This window comes from Thermobia domestica, chromosome 15, assembly GCF_964235325.1.
Source record: "Thermobia domestica chromosome 15, izTheDome1.hap1.1, whole genome shotgun sequence".
In the NCBI taxonomy this organism is placed as follows: domain Eukaryota; kingdom Metazoa; phylum Arthropoda; class Insecta; order Zygentoma; family Lepismatidae; genus Thermobia; species Thermobia domestica.
This window is the reverse complement of record NC_137468.1, coordinates 175,819,937-175,842,940: the sequence shown is the minus strand read 5'-3', so window position 1 is coordinate 175,842,940 and position 23,004 is coordinate 175,819,937. Positions and strand designations below refer to the sequence as shown.

General features: G+C 36.0%; 1 protein-coding gene across 1 annotated transcript in view; it reads right to left on the bottom strand.

Moving 5' to 3' along the window:
- Positions 1-10,253: 10,253 nt before the first annotated feature.
- LOC145671729 (cytochrome P450 4C1-like) overlaps positions 10,254-23,004 on the bottom strand; it is a 99,452-nt gene continuing 86,701 nt past the window's right edge. Inside the window, exons 10-11 of the mRNA XM_081740932.1 lie at positions 13,312-13,491; positions 10,254-10,504 (exon numbers count right to left, since the gene is read on the bottom strand). Coding sequence (XP_081597058.1) covers positions 10,347-10,504; positions 13,312-13,491 — 338 coding nt within the window. The 3' untranslated portion in view covers positions 10,254-10,346. The remainder of the gene's footprint in view (positions 10,505-13,311; positions 13,492-23,004) is intronic.

Sequence of the window (23,004 nt, the reverse complement as noted above, 5' to 3'; positions counted from 1 at the left end):
CAAAGGAGGAGTAGGCTAAAGTGAATCAGGCTATACTTAATACAAGCTTGGTTCAATGAAAGCTCCCGTGTCGTGTAATTCTCCACTACCAGAGCTATCATCAGTGGTGGAGAAGGGGTTTTACAATCCAGGGCAGGCGGGTGCCATTCAGTAGGAATGCCATAAGCATGAAACGATCTTCTGTAAAATCAGTTAATAAGACATTTCTTCTAGCACCATTCAAATAAATTTATTTCGGAGTAGAATTTAAGAACACATGATGTTGAGACAGGAATTACATAGCGATTAATAACTTATGATGATTTTTTTCAGTCCGTAAAACTGAAGGGTTAAATACATACAAGCTTGAATCACTTCATAATACAATACTTGTTATGTGTTAATTACATCGTTTTGCATTATTCTTTACATTACGTTTAACGTGATGTTGGAAACATCATGTTTGTTGCTTTAACGTGTAAGAATTAAACTGTTGTTTGAGATGCTCCTTTTGACAGTTTATTACAAGTAGTACTGTATGTACGTCACGTACTGTTTGGACAGTAACACACAATCTTATAACAATGACATACTGTTTGGACAGTAACACACAATCTTATAACAATGACATACTGTTTGGACAGTAACACACAATCTTATAACAATGACATACTGTTTGGACAGTATGTCACTCTTACAAGATTGTATGTCACTGTTATAAATATATGTTACTGTGAGATGTATGTTTGTCACTGTTAGAGTATTATTCCACTGTCAAAGTATGTGTACCTCTTAGAAATATGTGTGACATTGTTTGGAGTACGTGCCGCTATTAGATATATGTGTGCCACTGGTAGAAGTAAACGTGACACTGTTAGAAGTATGCATGCTCTGTTAGAAGTATGTGTGAGACTATTAGAAATATGAGTGTCACTGTTAGAAGATGTTGAGTTGATTTTCAGTTTAACATCCCTTTCAGCAGCAAGGCTATGAGACAGGACCTACTGATTAACGTGGAATTCGGACCACATGAGCTCCCTCAGGGAATCGAACCCGGGTCTCTTACGCCAAAGGCGCGTATGCTAACAACTTAGTGTTAGAAGATGTGTGCCTCTGTTAGGAGTATGTGTGTCACTGTTACACGTATGTGTGCCACCAGTAGAAGTAAGTGTGACACTGTTCAGAGTACGTGTGCCACTATTAGAAGTATATGTGCCGCTGTTAAAAGTAGGTGTGCCCCTGTTAGGAATATGTGTACCACTGTTAGAAGTATGTGTATTACTGTTAGGAGTATGAGTGTCATTGTTAGAAGTATCTGCGTCACTATTAGGAATATGTATGTCAGCATTTATGGAAGGTAACAATAATAAATTAATTTGTTATTTTCCAGTGATATATATAAACGTTAGGCAATATTGTTGTTAAATAATAAATAAATAAACTTTAAGAGTTAATCTTGATTTTGATATATTTGTCATTAACCATACAGCGTACTGTTATCTAGCAAGTGTCATAATGGTAAACTTCATAAGGGCCATACTTCAGAATCAATTTCACCTTAGTAGGTGGCTTCCCCATCTTACAGCGTCAATTTTTATGTTTACAGAAAATGTTTTCAACGAACTTAAAAAGTTCGTTAGTGAATTCTCTATGTGTATGTGTTTGTATTTGTCTGTAATTTTTGAATTCTTCAATTTCGAGTCCTCCATTCGATAGAGCATCAAAAACTATCTGAGAAAGTCATGGAATTTTTCACTCTAATCGATCCCGTTGGCCTAAAAGCTCCGCTTTCGTGAGATTTAAGGAGCCATATCTCGGGAACCGTACGTCAGGGAGAGATGATATTAGTTGATCAATACCTAAGAGAATGGTGAATATTTTGGTACCAAATAGTAACCGGTAACCACTGTTTATATCTGCATTTTATCAATATATATATACGGTGATACAAAGTAACGGTTCAATATAGCTAATTCAATAGATCCCCTCATACACAGGTTTCAAACATATCAGTGTGTTATCTACTTAATTTAATCAAACAAATATAACATAAAATTACATATAAATTTCGAAGAATATTATTCTTTTTAAGTTCGTTCTGGCAATGCTCCTGTTTTTTCTGGATGTTTTCGAAACCTACGCATGAGGATTTAAATTTTGTCCTATCATTTTGTTAACTCACTGAGATCTACTGATTAATATATTGTTATTGTTTTAACAGTAGTAACTAAGTCTAAAATTTACTTTTGAGATATAGCTCTTTTAAAGTTTGAAGTCATTACTAAAATCAGGTTGGCCACATAAATTGGTGCTTCTACAGTTATTATATTTTTATGATTCTCACGTTCTTTTACACATAATTGCAGTAGTTTTGTGTGCTCATTTGATTGACAACTAGAAAAAGAACCTAAGAATCAGTAAGATAATGACTTTTCCTTAAAACTAACACTTGATTTTTTTAAATCTTCCTTTGCTACTCATGATTAAATGGTTACTGTACTCGTCTCCCACGCAGCCCCTTAGCTAGGGCGTGGTAAGGAGGCTCAGCCTACCACCTCAACCACCTTCAACTATAGCTGAAACTTTAAGTTGTATGTTTGAATATAAAGTCAGCTAGCCAAAATTTCGACATTCCCCTCCCCTTGTCCTAATGTTCTAGCTGCGGGCCTGTTCCCGTTCGAGAGGCCGGGTTTTATTTCCGGTGGTAAGGCATTTGTATCAGTTTCACGTTAAATTTCAATCCGTGCATGATATAATGATTAACAAAAGGAGAGTAAAACTCGTAAAAGAATCGAGAAAGCTTCGTCAATTTAAGTCATTTTAGAAAAGTATGTTAAATGCATAATTGCGTATTCAATACTTACTTGGCATATCTATAACTTAGAAACTGATATAGAAAAAATAATAACGAAAAATATAGAAGAAAGATGTAACAGCAATCTTAATGACCAATATTAGTATCCAAACCATAGTTTGCAGGGTCGCTGAGATGAATAGTGACAATCTAGAAGCTATTTTAGTTCATGTTCAGCCCTTTGGTATAGGGATGAGAAACAGTAACATTATAGGTTCTCAACATCAAACTTTTACTCAAATGTATTTCCATAAACCGTTTCAACTACGTAACATGAAGATCTCGCAAGATACTTTACTTTTCACACAAATTAAAAACCCCTATTCCCCTTACTACAAGTATCTTAATAAAGTGAGATAACAGAACCTTAGTCCAAAATATGTATTATCTGTCGCAATAGAAAAACGCTTTTTTGTTTGTTTGCAGGATTGTATATTTTGCCTCTTTTAGTAATGGAAAGTATGGAAAAATCAGTTCGCATAAGCATGAACCCTATGCAAGATTATACATTGGATTCTAGATTTCCATCTCCAAGTTGATTTAATCTCTTGTTAGAACAATGAAAACTAGAAAGTAGTCGAGTTTGTTGGTTTGTCTTGTAGACGATTCTTTTGGCATGAAGCAGTTGTTTCTTGATGTAGATAATGTCACTATGAAATCGTTCTTAAATACCTTCAACCGTTAATATCCTATTCTTTTACCATACTTTTTCTTTTAAACAAATTCTAGCAGGTCGTTGGAATAGTTCGAATCAACTATTATATATATATATATATATATATATATATATATATATATATATATATATATATATATATATATATATATATATATATTGTATTTTCCACACAGCCGACTATTTTATAACTGAACGTTTTTCTCTCCTTGCTAGTTTACGCAGAAGAATAGAGGTGAAGTATGAACTTCGTGTTCTTAAAGCTGTTTTCAAAGGTATTCTCGATAAATATGCAAATCTGTGTTATGACATTGTTATTACAATTTAAGATAATTTCATGGCAGAAAAATAATGAAGTTTTATGAGAGAATGTTAAAATATTAAGTTTGAATAATCTCAAGGTTGGAAATTACATTTTCGATTCATACACGGTTATGCATTGAATTAAGTTGTGCAATGTAAAGAAAATATTATACAGACATATTACTCTAAGACCCTTAAACAAATAAAGGCAACGATTGAGTTAAACATGAATGCGATTGTGGATTTTAGTTTAATAATGGTCTAACTGAGAAAAGCAATGAAAGGAGAAGCGAAAGTGGGATCGTTATTGAATGCAAAGTGACGTAAACAAACATAAATATAAGCTGCTGAACATCTAAGGAATGATGTTACACAAGAATCATACTTTATTTCAGTCGTCGGATATTATTAATTAAAAATGCGTACAAGGGTTATTTTAAAATAATGAAACATACCAGAAGTCAGTACATATCTTAGCTCATTCTCTTAACTACTGCGCAATGAAACGTTACATATTTTAAATATTGTACTGTGAGATAATGTATTGTTTCAGCTACAGCACAAGACACTGATTCACTTGTTTGTGTCTTCTGATATCGAAAAATGTAACAAATAAAAGAAAATATTCGATTCATTTTACAATGAGCGCACAAGAAGGCACTTGCTGGTAGATCTTACTAGAAGTGCCCTATGTGTAAACTATTGTATGTGTAAACTATTTTAAGGTAACAATCTTATCACGAAATAGATATATTGTTTGACTGTTTTCCGTGTTATGTTTCATATTTTATTTAAATATTAATTTACATTTAAGGAAATAGATTTTGAGACGAAACTTGCGCAGAGCGCCATAATGCGTTTTTGCCAAATTTATACATTTACTGTAGTAGTCACAATAAGAAATTTCAGGATTTTAGCGTCGCAGTTCGAGAACCGGAATCGCGGTAAAGGTCGAAAACTAAATTCTCTAGTAAGTATCTAAGCAGGATTCAATGATTACTACCTTTATTATCTGCCATCAGTGAATATTCGACACTATCTGGCAATACCGCAGTATTCAAGCAGCGTTTAGCATAGCACCGAAAACACCTAGCGATCCACGTTAAATAATCAAATTTCTATTCCTGGCAAAAGGTACAATTGCCATGAAATTTAGCTTAAAATAGTTTGTTCGGATCTCATTTAAAAATAGAACATTTTTGTTTAGTTTAACGTCTTACGTTTATGCACCAAAGTTAAAAGAGACGATGATAATGAGGTGGAAGATAATGATAGAATTAACAAAGTGGGACGGAATGAGGGAACTCTGAGAACACCCACGCTCATGGTGATTGCCGACCACAAAATCCTCGCACCTCACACACCAAGGGTAAAAGTAACAAACAAATCATTTTCCGCCTTATGCAGAGTCTTTTTCACGTATGATTAGCATCGTTCTAAAGGCCTGACTACTGCAGGAAACATGTTAGTTGAACTCTTTAGTATGGCACTAATCACACGTCAGAACGACTGTGCATGAGGTCTTATATGTTTTGTAAAGATTCAAAATTTTAAAGATTATTCTCATCTGTTTGTATATTTATTTTGAATACTAATTACAAAATCACTTGCTGAAGAACTATACAGAAAATAAATTACAAAATCTTTATCTGTTTTCCTGACAGAAATAGCGTTTTAAGATATCAGTTATTTTTAAGGATAAAGATAACTCATTCAAGATCGCTTTATTTTAAGTTAGGTAGTAATAGATGTATTCCAAGCGAAATCAATCAATTTTGAAAAATTTAGTTTCACCGTCTTCGATTTTGCTCGTGTTTTGGTATGTTATGAGATATGAAGAGAGGTGTTAAAGTGCAAAGTGCCAGATGAGCATGGTTCATCGTTTCCGAGATAGAGGGCACTGAACACGTGAAATATGCTCCAAACATGCATATGTTAAAATATTTATTGTTATAGGTTTGTGAACGTGAGAAACATGAAAGTTTATCACAGTACACATAGTAATACATATGAGCATCCAAAAATGTGAGAAACCAATATCGCCAATATTGCCATCTCTATGGCCGGTCAAAAGTAAAGGTCATTCACGGAAAGTAACCAAAGTTTGATCAGTTTTTTGGAGGAGAAGGGGAAAGAATCACTAACATTTATTTTGTGACTGACAATCTTGGACCTTCCTCAGAACATCGATGTATATTTCAGCTGGTGGCATATCGCCCCTTCCTGTGTATGGATGTTATTGTAACTCAATGTTGTCAATATCGGCCATATTACGAAAAAGCCTGGAGGAAAATTGTTCAGCATGTGGGAAATTAATCTTCTGTCGCATGTCTCCTTGCACAACAAATATGGCTTGATGGTTCATAGTATTGTCGGAGCTAATTTGCAATACGAGTATGAAATAACGCAAAAGGAATGAAACAAAGGAATGAAAATAACTTGTATCAATGTAGCCAATATAAATTTAAAAACATCCATACTGACTAACAAGAATAATGACCTGTATTGAGTACTGTTCGGAAACGTAATACCTCCCTAAATAACTCGAAAGGTGGATAATTGTGTAGATTCAAATGAATACATCAAGAAACAAATTAAATTGAATATAAAGTCCTTTGATGCTGCTGGTAAATAGCTACAGGCAAATGGTTATCGATCTGAACCCAGATATTCACATGATCAATACCTTGAAATGTTTGTTTTATGTTCAATTTTCAATCGGATCCCATTTAGTGCCCAAAAGGCGACTTTGTGTTGTTTTAGCACACATATGACACTAGAATATGGATAATTTTGAACAAATTCACAGGAACACTTCTATGTGAAATTCAAAATTTAAATTTTAATTTGAATTTTTGAAGTGTTATTTTTTATTGTACAGGCTTCTCCAATATAATACATCTTGCAGAGCAATCTTTACGCTTTCCAATGGTGTTTGTCTCACGTCTCTAGTGCACATATTAACCATTTTATGACAATTGTTAGTAATTACAGTAACTGAAAAAATGCCCTTTTTGAAATTTTTGAACACCCTGTATGGGGACACTTTCAGGAGGAGAGAGGTAATATTTGGAATTTTTTCATCTTCCACTGTAATAAAGCTGTGCATCAATTTTTACAAAAATCTGAGATGGTCAAGTCTGGTGACTTGTTGATTTGACATAGAATGTCCCTGTTAATAACAGAACTGTATCTAGTCATTTTTCCGAGAACAAGTGGAGTAACATCTAAAAATTTACGATAAAACTTAAAGAAATAATTCTTCTTCTTACAGAATCTGTTACAATTACTAAAGAAAAATTCTCTTGAAGAAATCCCTCCCTAAACAGAATTCCTCGTCTCGAAAGATCAGGCAGAACGAAAATTTCCGTTCTGCCTAAAGATAAGATTATTAAAAACGCTTTCTACAAGGTGCTGGAGGGCCTTTATGCAGAACGGAAAGACACCATTAAAAATCTTTCTATTTTGGTTTTTTAAAAGATTTTGAGTTATTGTTTTTACGTGCCAATAGAATAAAACAACTTACTTTCGACAATATAAATTTTCAAGCGAAGCACGCATCGCAAGATTGAATGGAAATCAACCCTTACACAGCTGTGATCTTCACAACAACGTTTGATCAATCGATTGTCAACGATTTCATCTCAACGTCACACCAAGCGTGAGAAAGTCAATGCTAATTGGTTCCGGCTGAGGAAGGAAATCCAATGAAATCGTTCGTTTCGTCAACGAGTTTTAAAATTTCTAATGCAAGGTTGCACACACACACACAAACAGATTTTTGAACACCCCCTAAGTTCAAGATTCTGGATAAATCACTGGTTGCATTTAGTCATGAAATTACCATTTGTGTTGTTTTTGGTAACTCGGACAATACTGTAAACTACCAAACCATATTTGTTGTGCAAGGAGACATGTGAAAGAAGGTTATTTTCTCACATGCTGAACAATTTTCCCCAAGGTCCATTTGCAATATGGCCGTCCAAATATGGCCGATATTGACAACATTGAGTTAAAATTACATCCATACACAGGAAGGGGCAACTTACCACCAGTTGAAATATACACCGCTGTTCTGAGGAAGGTCCAAGATTGTCAGTCACAAAATAAAGGTTAGTGATTCTTTCCCCTTCTACTCCGCAAAACTGATCAAACGTCGACCACTTTTGCATGAATGACCTTTACTTTTGACCAGCCATTGTGATGGCAACATTGACGATATTTGTTTCTCACTGTTTTGTATGCTCATGTGTATTACTGTGTGTACTGTGATAAACTTTCATGGTCCTCACATTCACCAAACTGTAACTACAAATATTTTAATATATGCATGTTTGAAGTATTTTCACGTGTTCAATCTCCTCTGTCTTGGAAACGGTGAACCATCCTCATCTGCCACTTTGCATTTCAACATCTCTCTTGATACCTCATATCATACCAAAATATGAGCAAAATCGAAGACGGTGCATCTACACCTGTGAGCTGATTTCGCATGGAATGCACCAATACTGACATTACAAGTAAATATGACTTTACTTTGTATAATGATATATACTCGTAGTTCCCTCTCAATCTCCATATAAAAGGTGGGTCGGATGAATCATATGTTATACCGGTACCAGAGAACAGCAGATTTTTTCAAATATTCTTGCTTTTACTGTGCTGAGTTTAATGGATTTTTATATTTTATATATTTAATGGATTTATTATATTTTACTTGTTCTTATCATATTTTACTTCTTATTTTACTTATTCTACTTCTTAGGCTCCAAGAAAACTAACTTGACAAAGACATGTTTTGAGGACACTCGAATTGGTAGTAAAATAATTAGGAAGTAGGGTGAGGCAGAAGAATATTCACTGTAGTCTGTTTGTAGTTGGAATATTTTCCCTACTTCCCTACTTCTCTACTTAGTTAATCATCCTAGATTAAAAATAACAATAATACGGCATATTTGTAATTGAAAATTGCCATAATTTTCTATATTATAGCTGTTTTGTTTGTCAATAACGAAATTATCATATACATTCTGCATTATTATCGTTCAATTTCGATCCTTGACTGTAGAAAAAATGCAGAAAACAATATCAAGACCTAAAGGGAATTCGTAAGGATCTAGGATAATTTTTTCAGACTTTGGAAGGCAGTGCCACTTTCTATGATCACAACTGTACCAAAAAATTGGCTCCCTTTGGAAATCAGAAAAGTTATTCACTTTACATTAAAACAGTCTAATCACCTTATTGGCAAGTGATACGCTACTGGTCCTCACATACTACGGATTTCGCCACAACCGAAAGATTCGCGTCGCCGTCGCCTTATGCGTATTGCCAACCAAGACATCTGACGTGCTTGCAACTGAAAGTTTATGTATTAGATTGGTAATCATTTGTATATTATTGTTATTAGTCTAGGGATTATAGTTCTGCATTCATAAATACGTTCTAATCCTACAAATTTGAATTGAATAGTGTATATCGTGTATATTGTAACCAACCAATTATAAACTTTTTATTTCTGTTGTTCTTTGACTTCAAATTTAACATTAATTGTGAAAGAAGGTGAACAAAACAAAGAAAAGATTTCTTCGCGTAACTTCAGGTCAGAAATCTGTTATGAAATGTTAGGAATTATTATGCAATTTTTGTCTGCGAATTCATTTTACATGCTGAAGACAGTTTGACTTACATAATGAATTTCATCATTATGTAAATCTTGCGTTGACAAATTTTATCGTCTGAACCAAATTCCCTCTTGTACATGAACACGATTTTCTGGGTCACTCTTTCAATGGTGTGGTTCTATGTCATAACCACGGGCACTTTGGTTAACAATCTCAGCAAAAATTATAGTATAAAACCTGAAGTCCTTGGTAGCATAGTGTGTCACCAGATATTATATCGTTATCTGTCTTGATGTATCTTTGAAACTGGAATCACATCTTATCTTCGAACTCCAAACATCATAGACAGTATCTGTTAAATCTCTGAAAAAAATGAGTTTCATCAAACAACAGATTTCTGTATGGATCCCCACGATATTAAGTAGGCCTACTTGTGCTGAAATTGCGCTTCAAGTGACTGTGTTGTGGGACAACAACTTCAATGAGAAACACAGGTGTATATATGCTTAAGGGAAATCTTTCAACTACCAAGCATGTCACGTCACATAAACATTTCACAGACAGCACATAACAATCCGACTCATTAAATTAATCACACATTGAGGCTTATATCTTTTATTCGTGCCTATATTCATGCCTATATTTTATTCATGCCTATTCATGCCTATATAGCTTTAATTTATGTTGTATAACTCTTCTATCAGGAGCATCAGAGAGAGTTGGTTATGTATAGGTCACCAAAAAGCCTATCGCAATGCACTTCAATTAGGATTTTAAGTGTGAACCTTAAGCATAACCACAATATTGTCTAATAGATTTTTGGGATACCTTGAATATAAAGTTTATATATATATATTAAATATAAATTTCCTTTTATATAACAAATACCAGTTGCATCTATATTTTGCAATTATTTCGGATACAATTTTATATTTATTCCATTTTTAGTTTTCAAAAGTATATACATCAGTAGTTCGATATCTTCTCTTCTTTCCGCTGCTTCTATCCTGTACCTTCGCAGAAGTTCGGAAACAACTACTTTCAGTTCCAACAGGGCAAACTTTTGGCCTGGAATGCACAATATGACATTATTTTGTTTTTATTGTTTATTATATAAATACCATCAAAATCATGCTCTACAGGGTAGACGGAAAATAAATGCCATATGAAAGTTTCTTGGAGAAAGTTTGTATAAAAGTGAATGTACATTCGTTAAACAAAATGAACAGAACTTTAATTTTTCATTCTTAATTTAAGTTCTCAAAAACAAAATGAACTTACAAGAAAGGTAGCCTCTATCCTATTCGATCATTTAAACTTATCCTATCTAGAGCAAAAATGACATGCTGGCCTAAGCTTGTGAACGGCAGACAGCTTCTTTGCGTGGCGATCGTCAATTGGGGAAACTAACAAAGCAGCCACCAGGCGGCGGCACGAATAACCAGTGCAATCTTCATGCATCCCAGCAACAACTCTTCCTTATTCTCACGGTTCCAGTACTAGGAAGCAAAAGCTCCAGCAACCTGTGCCAGGATAGGTGAAAACGGGGACCATATGGACTCGAAGTGAACCCAAGGATAGCCAAGGCAGAGGAAACCAAAGATGGCCTACTAGCAGGGGTCTTGGACATACGTATTTTGTAACATTTCTTTTATTATTGAACCTGTAATCAGAGCCCTCAGCTCAAAGTTTTCTTTATGTAATCTTAATCCCAATAGTTTTTGTTCACTAAACTCTCTCTCATCCAAATATGTGTTTCTTGTGTCTGACATGTCTAAGAACGCAATTACCTATGCTTACTACTGAGGCAAGTGCACAATCATATTCATTAGAATATGACGGTCACAAACTTCCGATTGCAATTGGTCATTCGAAATAGCGAAATTCCTCAGTTATTCGTTTAATACGTTCTCGCATAAATTGCAAAAGAGGCCACTTACATTCAATAAAAAGTATAGTTTAGGCTCGTTTCGAATAATTAAAATAGTAACTCGTCTAAGATAAGTGATGCCTGGGCTAATTCCTAACATACTAAATATTGTAACTCCCCGCACATGGCTTTGTTGGAAAAACAAACCACACGTGCTTATGTTTACAAGCATTAACCATGTGCGTTCTACTACGAGTTACCACAGTAGCAGTCGACAGGGAAATCAACGCCAGTGCTAGTCACATGACGACGAAGAAACCATCAGCACCGCCGCTACACTGGAAGCCATAAAACCAGGAGGATCACAACGACTCTTATCAGTCTTCGGCTGGTCACCTCCAGTCTCCTAGCTTGCCTGGAGCTTCGAGAGGAACCAAACCCAAAGTCTTTATTTTGCTGGGAACTCTAGGCTTTTTTCCTGCCCACTTATTTTGCTCGGAACTCTGTGGGACTCCTAACCTCAGTCACTCAGCTTGTGTGGAGCTTTGTGGCTTTTAACCTCCCTTTGCTTGCGTGGAGCATTGGGCATCCTAAATCCACTCCCCCTAGCTTGCTTGAAGCTCTGTGGAGGTCTTTCCGTAGGCTGCTCGGGTCGTGGGATACATTATTTTACCCAAGTATTAGAGGATTTTACATCATAGTTACTTTTGTAATATACTATTCATAGGAAAGAGGATTTCGTGATTAAGAAAAAACTTGATATTGGGAGAAAACTATTTCGGAGTATGATTTGCTCTATCTATGCTCTACTTATACCTGCATAAGCAGAACTTTACAATACAGAATGTCCCAAAAGCAATGGAGAAGAATGAAACCATAGATTCCTGGCACCAAAACTATAAAAAAACGTTTATATGACATATAGTCCGGAAGTGGACATCAGCTAGACAGCTTCGAATGTGGGGTGAAAAGAACTACACACCTGAAAGTGGAATGATGATAGGAGCTAGCAAGGGGGTTCAGAAAGACATATAAATCATATCGACTTGACATGTTAAATGCATGTTACATAACAGGACCAGAGATTCTCCATACGTCATTTAGGAATTCACCGAATGTCTGTACGGCAAGGGTTATGAAACGGTGCAGTAAAGATGGAAACCGTACATTAAAAAGTTGTTATTCATGGGACGGTGCAAGCACATGTATAATGGAAGTCAAAGCAAAGATTACTTGGCATAAGTGCATAATCTCAGGGGGCAATGGAAAGTGGTATACTAAATAGAGCCTTGCAGAGAGAGGGTAGAAATAAGAACAAGTTTAACTAGTCGTTCATGTAATGAAATAACAGGCAGACTGGCGTACTGTATACACAGTACCTTATCTTACACAGAGTAGCACTACAAACTAATAGGTTATACGTGCTGACAATAAACGTGCCTACAGAAGATGTTCAAAGTGCTATCCTCCCACATCTATGCAAACGTGGTAATGCATTCCATCACTGCGTAACTGTTCACATGCATCTTCAGTGCGGTTTTGTAAGTTGGTAAGTTCCTTTCCCTAAGTGTGAAGTTCCTTTGCCCCCACATTCGAAGCTGTCTAACTCCGCCCCTGTCCACTTCCGGACTATATGTCATAAACTGTTTTCCTTGTTTAGTGCCAGTAATTTGTGGTTTCGTTTTGTGCCATTTCTTTTGGGACACCCTGTATACATAAACACACTCGTAATTCTATATATTCTTCTTTAGCTTCAGATAGAAGATCGAAGATATAAAATCTTAACAACAGTAGTTCTCTCTTAATAGTTTTTTATTCAATAAAATTGAGTCTCAATTTAGAAATGATTCTCTAAACCAATTATTCAGAAGTAGTAATTGACCATTTTTGTCTCAGAATTGTCTAAAGTATTAACTAATCGTTAATCGAAAAAAAGATAATCGTCAACATACAATTACTTACTTATATATTCGTAACATGTATTATTTTAAAATATCATACGTACCTATACAATTTCTAGGCCCTGCACTAAATGGAAAGTATGCGTATGGATGACGATTTTGGACATTTTCAGGCAAAAATCGGTCCGGATCAAACTTGTCTGGATTTGGGAAATACTCTGGATTTCTATGTGTGTGATAAACGTTGATGGCCACATCTGTTTCGGCTGGTATTCTGTGGTTATCTGAAGTCAAGAAGATACATTAACATTTAGTGTCAGTATATTTTTACAACTGAACGGACAGTCATTTCTACTAGACTAAATGTCAGGCACATACACAGAAGTTTATTTCGGGAAGGGTCCAAAGTTTTTAGGTGGGGTCCAAACTCAATATGAGAATAATTAATATTGAAATTTGTAAATTCATTCCTAAAATTAGAGTAAATTCATAGAAAAGTCGGACTTTCGGGGATGTAAACCCCCAGGACCCATCTCCTACGTATAATCCTGCTAATAGCTGTAAGAGATGTTGTTTGCTTAAAGCAGCTATATTTTTTATTACTACTTTTTTTTTTTTTTTTTTTTTTTTTTTTTTTTTTTTTTTTTTACTGAATGTGTAAACGGAAACTTTACCAACGCGACTAAAGTCATTTCAACAGTTTTGCCACTTCCAGTGTATCAGACCGAAACTCTCATCAGACATTTAGGTTATGGATATTAAAACTGAAACACCCGTGCAAAAAGCTAGGAATTTCGCGGGTCTCACCAAAGTCAGCCAAGTTTACACTGCACTTTTGGACAATGGGTCCTGTGCAGGTACTTGATAGTACCTCAGTAGAAGGTATTTGTCAATGAACATCAAATCGTCTGAATATAGTGGTATAATGGGGAGCGTACCCGACTTCAAAAGAAGGCAGATCATAGGGGTGCATCTAGCAGGTGCATCTATGTTCAAAACTGCAACACTTTGTGACGTCTCATGAGGTATAATATCCGGGGTGATGTGTGCATATGAACAGAAAGGACGAATCACACGCAGGAGGAGCAATTGCAATGGAAAACGGAAGTTGTCTGAAAGGACGTCAGAGCATTGACTAGGATTATTACACAAAAACGGAAAACCACCGCATCGGCAATCACCGCAGAAGTGAATACTAAACACACAGAACCTGTGTACATAAAAACAGTTCGTCGACACGTAGGACAACATTCTTGGTAGAGTTACGATACCGAAGCCTTTGATCAGTAGCACAAACGCCACAAAGCGGGTTCAGTAGTACCAGATTCATAAAACGTGGACGTTGGATGACCTGAAACGTGTCATATTCTCGGATGAGTGTTTTCCAAACAATAGCGAGAGTGTTTGTCTAGAGGAGCTCCTCTGATGCACACAACCCAAACCGCTTTGTGTCTACAGTCAAACATTGAAGTGGGTCCATGATGTTTAGGGTAGAATATCGTGACATACTTTGGGCCCCATAATTGTTTTAGAAGGTGGTATCACTGCCAAGGACTATAGGACCATTCTGGAGGACTGTTTACTCCCTATAGTTCGAACACTCTTCGCGGAGTGTTCCAGGATGATAATTGTCTATTCACACAGCTACATTTGTCACAGAGTGGTTCGATGAACATGATAGTGAGGTTGAACATCTGCTATGGTCTGCTCAATCGCCGGTAGGGATGCATTCGAGTCGAGTCGAGTCGAGATTTAAGCCTGTCTCGATTCGTCTCGAGAAAATGTTGTCTCGACTCGTGTCTCGACTCGAAAATATGTTTCTGTCTCGACTCGTGTCTCGACTCGACAGTCTCTGTCTCGACTCGACTCGAATTCGAGTCGAGACGTCTCGAAATTCGAGTCGAGACAAAATATACGAGTTACAATATACGCACACATCAGCCAGACCATCATGACTACCTACCTAATTGTCAGTATGTCGACTTTTGGCATGGATAAAAACGGCGACACGTCTTGGCATACACGCAATGATCCTTGATAGGTCGCTGGAGAGAGCTGGCACCACATGTGCTCACTCAGGTCACCTAATTCCCGTAAATTCCGGGAAGGGGGGCGATGTGTTCTGACGTCACGTTCAATCACATCCCACAAGGGACATCACTCAAATGTCCGGCTCCAATTTCAATGAAACTTTTTTTGGTGATAGAAGGCATGTATGCATCATTACTTGTGATGACAATTTTTTGCCATGGTGCATGTTTTCTATTTTTTTTAAATAACTTTTAAGAGTTGTGATGTGGTTATTAGAGATTACTACAGAAGTCCCTTACTACCCTTTGTAAACGGAGCGTTAATGAAGAAAAGTGAAGAAAAAACATGTGGATACATATAAGTCCTGGGGGGAAGTCGTATGGTAGATATGACCTTGATGGCAGCCATCTTGAAATCCGCCATTTTGAATTAAGGTCAAGTTTTCAAAATGGGAATAGGGTAATATGATACATAATTTCGGGCTAGAATTTAATTAGAAAAATAATGGTGAGGTTAGTTTTAAGATATACCCATTTGGGGGAAAGTTAGAGGCATATTAATTGTTTTTACTTACTGTGTGCGTAAGTCCCTTCTTACTTTCGTCTCAAGACCTGTAAATCGATCGCAACGACAGAGCCCGGTTTCGCACTAGTGTTTAGAAATCTTTAAACTCACTTGAGGTAATATTTGTGGATTATTGTATTGTATTTTGCCTTTAATTAAATTTGAACCCACTTCATGATCTTGAGTAAAGTATCACTAAAAGAGAATTTCTGTTTTTATGGAGAACGTAAGCATAGCAATTATAAAAGGTGAGTAAGGTGCGTATGTATTTATAAGAAAGTTTATTTTACGAGTCTTTTGTGGTTCCGCCAACCTATTCTTTAGTTGTTTTTTTTTTTTTCAAAATACTCATATCTCATAAATAAAAGAGCTATTATAAAATCTCTTACCACTATTCTTTAATAAAATTTTATTTATTGTAAAAGCACTGGCGAGATATTTCTTATCGCCCACTAAAATTATGGTGAAGCTCCTTCGTGGCTAACGGTTAGCATACTTGCCTTTGGCGTGGAAAACCTGGGCTTGATTCCCGGTGGGAGTTCATGTGGTTCGGATTCCACGTTAATCAGTACGTCCACGTCTCACATAGCCTCGCTGCTGAACGGGACGTTAAACTCAGAATCAATTCCTGAAATTATGGTTTTGACTTTATTATGATGTCATTAGTTTAAACGCCCAACTGCCCAGTAATTATAAACACTGACTACATTATAAAATTGTAATTTGTGACGACTAAAATATCAGAAATTAAAGATTATTCTTTGGGTTTTGGAACATTTTGAAAAACGTGAAAAACTGGTACTGCACCGATACAACACACCTTTTGGATTTGTCATTGTGTAAAGTGATACAAACTAAAGAAGAATTACAACTTTATGAAATTGTATTAGGACTTATTATTTAGAAATAAACACCAAATAAGTGTAATTGAATTGTTTACAAAACTAATCATGACGAGAAAACTCTTGAATACTATTATATAAACAATTATTCTCTTTTGTTTAACACTTTAATGTAAAGATCCAATAGTCAGAGAAATAAATATAATAATAATTGTGTTTGAACATTATTCACGGTCATTTTCTACAATCCTAAAACACGATTGTCTAGTTTGTTCAGCATTGTTTATTAAAAGAATACTTAAGAGCCTGACCCTAAACTATGTCTGTCCGACCAAATCTTCAAGCCTGATTACGGCCATGGGTGTCAATATGTTTCCCATCCTAAAATAATAAACCTTCAATTTAATTATGATTTAATTGTTTTTTTAAAAAATGAAATGAAATCTTTGAGTTTAACCTTCCAGGATTATACCTGTTAGGCTAAGGGAGATAATGATTAAAGTAAGTGAATGATGATGGAAGAATTGTTGGAATGAAATTGTGGGAGGAAACGCGAGTACTCTGAGAAAACCCACGAGCACGATGTTGTCCACTACAAAACTACTTTGCCGGGAATCGAACCACAGCCCCACGCACCAGAGGTAAGCGCTCTACCACTGACCCATAGTGCCCCATCTAATTTGTTTAGATGATAAACTAAGTAGTAACAAAGACTATTTCAAAACCACTGGTTATTTACTAAGTAGTATTTTGTGTTCCCTGAGTATCACACAAATACAACTTCTAAACTATATTGAAAAAATGGAGGTAAGACTGACAAACATCTAAAGGTTGAATAAATATCTCACAAGTTGCTACAAAGATACTAATATTAGATTATTTTATGCGAGTTCAAATAAGTTAAATCGACTCGAATATACTTCTTATGACTTCACAATTCGGTATATTGTTAAATATATACTCGATGTCAACATAGAGCTTCTCATACTCGTATGTATAGCATACGGATTCGATTCCAATGGGATCACATATGGGTTAAGCTTCGGTGTTGAAAGCGACATTAAAAGCATCAAATCATCAAACCCGAAAGAAAGGAAAGAAAAACATTCTTTCCCACAGCTTAGTGATCAAATTCAGGGTCATTAGTAAGATGAACATTTTACTTTGTTTTCCTTATGTACAGTTTGAGAGGCTTGTTCCGTTCCTTCCGGAACCACAAAGCAGCAGTCAAATAACAACAAAAGACAACTCTCCTCCGTCAATCTGTTCTATGACGTTGGTGTGTCTTTTCATATTGTCAGCCAGAATATATATTGCATTGAAAGAGATCTGATGGTCAGTGACTCTTTTCCCTTTAGCTTTATCGATATGCTTTTCTTGTCCGTTTCGCAACAACCTTTTATCTCTCTTGAATATATACGGAAAATTTTCACGAGTCAATTCTTGGTTGACGGTGTGTATAACTTTATGGCGACTGAGAAACCCCTTATATAAAAAAATATACCCGTTTTATATATGGAAGTCACATAATTTTGATAACTCATTTGACGTAGTATGAATGTGAAAAAGGTATCAGTGTTTACTCTTTTAGCTCACTAAAGTTTCAGGTTGTAAAATTAAGTACCTTCTTTTCTTTCACTTTCCTTAGTGTTATATTTTTATTTTCACTTTCGCCCACTAAGAATGAAAACAATATAATTCACAAACATCACAAAGATTTAGACAATCCTACATACAACCAACAGAACCTAAGCTGATTTTGGGCTAGTCGTTATAGTACTAGCGCGAGATAGATTGCTAATTTTTACTATTTTTCTAAAAAAAAATCATCATTGCTTTTATAAGTCAAATTTCACTGTGATCTTCAGTATGTGTAGACCGTGGGAACAAGGCCAAACTTTCAATGCTGACTCGAAAAAAAAGTCCTTAACACGATTCTTGTTGCTACACACTGCATGTTCCTAGCCACAGAAAAGATGCAGCGATAGGTAGGCTATTTTTCAATTGCTTTACATTAGCTTGATGTTTCAAGTCTTTTTTGTGTTTCTGAAGTTCACTTTTACCACAAAAGAGCTCAATATTAACATGTCTTACATAGCTTTGGTTCGATTCTCAACACGGACTGCAACTACCCGTTAAATTGTGCATCCGAAAGGCACTCTTTGTTAAACCTCGCTTATCACCGCTCATCTTAATAATATATATAACTTCACCGCGAAGCAAATGTTGTATTTCTCTCTTTCATCCTAACACAAAACAAAACTAACCACAGCTGTGACACGAAGGAGCTATTTCGAAAAAAAACAAGCTGTGCTTCATAGAGATGTGTACCAAATGATAGAAGTATAAAGTGTTGTTTAATATCCTGTTTATTGATATCAGTTGGTGTTCTTAATGAGTTTACTCATTAGTTTAGAAAGAGTATATATGGAATTTGGACATATGTTGTACATATTCTCCTGAGAAATTGATGAGACCAGAAAAATTATAAGGACAGATGGAATAGGTGTAAGCGCATTTACGTGACTTTATCAAATATTTATTCTCCATAATGGTACCACGCGGAAAACTTGGTATAGGCCTACTTTTATCTTTGCGTCCCTCTGTTAGCTGTGTCGTATCATATATATCGGATGGTTTTGATATTTCTTCTGATCATTAAAACAACAATGGTACCTGTGTGCGTGCAGAAATGCAAAAGCACAAGGTAACTTCCTATTTGTTTTGGAAACAACAAACCCATTTCACGTGTGCGAGAGAAATTGAGCACAGCGAGATCGGGTGTTTACTCACGGTTAGTTCGCAGCAGTTCATGGTAAAAGATTTGGCTATCTCGAAACCACTCGCAAAACTTTACAAATACAAAAGACTGCGCTTCAAAGAAAGTTTAGACACAGATGTTTCAATTTTCTTTCAGCATCTTTCTTCAGCAAAAGAGTCGGTTCATTGTATTCGAAAAAGGGAAAGGAGAAAGGGTGAATTTATATTTTATGTGGGGGGTAACGTTGTAAGTAGTATAAACAATACATACCGCTTCCGACTCTGTACTGAAGCACTTTTATTAGCGGTATATCACTAGATCTATCCTGACCCTCATCCCACCTCAAGTTGTAAAGTAGAAAGGGACAGAAGTATTCAACACGACCGCGCACTTGAGTTTCAGTTCACAATACTATAACCAGTGAGCAAGTAAACAGTATTTTGTAGGATCGTGTTTTACTTTTTGAATTTATTTTTGAACATTTCTGTGAATTCAACAACAGAACGCAGTAGAAATACGGACTAGTTTTTACTCCAACCATTACTTTCGCTCCAACCCAGGGATGCCACATTTATGATTTCGTACTAGATTTAGTGATTTTACTATTGAACTAGTGATCTAGTACGTACTTAGGTAAATAGGCACATTCTAGAGATTTTTTTGCATTTTTTTCTGATGCAGACAAATGAGAAGGAAATGGTTCTTAAAATAAAAGGAAGAAGTATATTGCAGTTCAAAACAAATGTAGAAACCTTAAATTATTTTTTCTTTTTCCTCTGACTGAATGAAACCCCTGCTGTGTAACGACCTTAGGTAAACAACGGCTATCTTTGGTCCGCTACCTCCTTTTGTTAGCCGACATGAGATGGGTTACTTTTCTTTTTTTTGGAAGAAAGTGAAGAAATAATTATCCAGTACATTTACGTTTTGTCAGGCACACAGGCGCAGTCTGTACTTGGTTCCTAACGAATTTTAGCAACATAACATAAATGAAACATATGTACCAGAAAATAGAGGCAGTACAAACGGAAATTTTCATCTGTGACACATTTGATGAGAAATATAGTTAGATGTCACGTGCAAGCACTCTAAACATGTCCTATCCTGAAATTCTATTCGTATGTTTATGTAGGTGAGACTGAGAAATCAAGAAACAATAATAACTGGTTTTCTTCCAGGAAAAAAAATCTAAATGTGAAGGGGTGTTACACTGGGACTTTAATTGCGTCCTTTGTACAAGATTAACAAGTAATAGCAATTTTTTAATTTATCTTAGTTCTTGGGGAGAAGAAGATGGAAGCGAACCTTCGTAAGGAAACATGAATACTATCCGCCACTGTTTGTTACATTACACAAAATAGTTATATATATATATATATATATATATATATATATATATATATATATATATATATATATATATATATATATATATATTGAGTTTTAGTCAGGGTTTTCATTCTGCAGGAGAGGGGGGATAGTAATACCTGACGAACATTTTCTATTCTCAGAGTGTTGCAATGATAGCATTTCCTCCATTATAACTTGGCCAAGCTAGTTGCATTATATGTAAGGATTAAGTTAGCCTAAAAAGCTTAAATTTCTATGGCTGTTTTATTCTGTACCCATGTTTCTCATTTTCGGTCTACGGGACTCTGTATCCGGAAATTTTCGATGGGTTCCAAGTCGGAAAATAAGTGTATCAAAGACATATATATTATATCTATGGTTATATGAGGCATGGATCTACAGTTTAAAGTGGGATACCGGTAACAACTTCATGAGCTTCCACCGTAAATCGAACCAGAGTCTCTCGCGATCAAGGTGTGTGTGTTAACCATACAGCCACGAGGAAATTCACATAAGCACACACACATATATATTGTTGAGTTGATTTTGACTTTACCGTCTCTTTCAGCAGCGAGGATATATGAAATGTAGACCTACTGATTAACGTGGAATCCGAACTACATGAGCTCGCTCCGGGAAATGAACCCGAGTCTTCCACGGCAAAGACGCGTACACTAGCCGCGGAGTTCACACACACACACAGAATCAGAGTCCTCACACACCAAGGGTGAGAGCTGTGCCACTGAGTCACAGCGGCCACGGGGCTAGGTCGAGTCCACTTTACGTTCATAGTTTCTTAGTACATAAATGTTACGATTATGAAATAGATTTTCCTTAATGAGCTGCATAAAAACAAAAGCTTTCGAAATGCATTAAACAATTAGCTCGATTTGAGTGTGAACTTAAAGTTATATCAGAGTGTAAATACGGATACGCACCAAAGCTCGAAAACTTAATACACTATTTCTCCTATATAGTCAGCATGTATCAAGCAATTGTTCAGCTTTCATTTGAGAGGATGGAAATCGAAGGCCCCTGAACAACTATATTACTAATGTGCGGAATGTATTTATCTTACAGTGAACTGCTTTGATGCCAAGTGGCCTAACTCCAAAATTGAAATTTTCCAGGAGTGAAAGTTGAAGTTCAATATCTCATGAACAATCCATATTTCTTTTATGTTGGGAACCAAAACCATAACTACTGTATGTAGTTCATTGTTTTATAACTTAGTGTTTACAAAAATCCTTTAAAAAAATACCTACTCATAGAAGAGAATGGTACTTATCTGTACTAGTTCTTGGCATCCAAGCAGTCCATTTATTGTAATACTAGCTTAATATACCCATTCTTCGCATGGGGGCTGTATTTGGAAGTCAACACCTGTGGAAGTATCACCATTCATTTCAGTGACCGTGAAAACTATGGATTTGACACTAGTATCAATCAATATGGGCTGTTTATACATGTCTCGGTATTCCTCACTCGCTGACACCCGGCCCGCATACAGTAGTAGCTGAATTTGCAAGTCATCGCTGATGGAAGTGTCACCATTGATCTCAGCGACCGTGAAAACTATGGATTTGACACTAATGTCGATCAATTTGGATTACTTTTACTACATGTCTCGCTAAACGCCCCCCTGAGACCCCCTGGTTCCAATTTTGACAAAAACGCTTCGCCTTAGACTGGGACCTGGACCAAGGTATCCGTGACCAAAATTTGGTAACTCTCGGTCAACTTGTCTGGTCCCAGGTCGGTCCCAGTAAACGCCCCCCCCCCCCCGAGACCCCCCTGGTTAGAAATAAAAAAAACGCTTCGTCTTGATCTGGGGCCTGGACTAAGGTACCCGTGACCAAATTTTGGGAACTCTCGCTCCACTCGTCTGGTCCCCAGGTCGCACACAGACAGACAGACAAACACACAAACAAACTCTTTATTTTATTTATATTAGATAAGATATACTATGTAAAATAGTCTCGTATCATAATATGTGATATACAACAAATGTTACATTATATATTATCCGTAGCTCGTGATATGCTGCAACATATTAAAGCCTCAGAATAGTTGGGTAAGCGAATAATCCAGAAGTTACGTAACCCTATTGCGTTCATGGGAACGAAAACACAATAATTATAACTATGCTAAATTACTATAGACTACCAACTGCTCATTCAGAGAATTTATGAAGTTCAGTTTATTGCAATAGTTTTATACAAACTAGGATTTAGACTACGGATAATAGT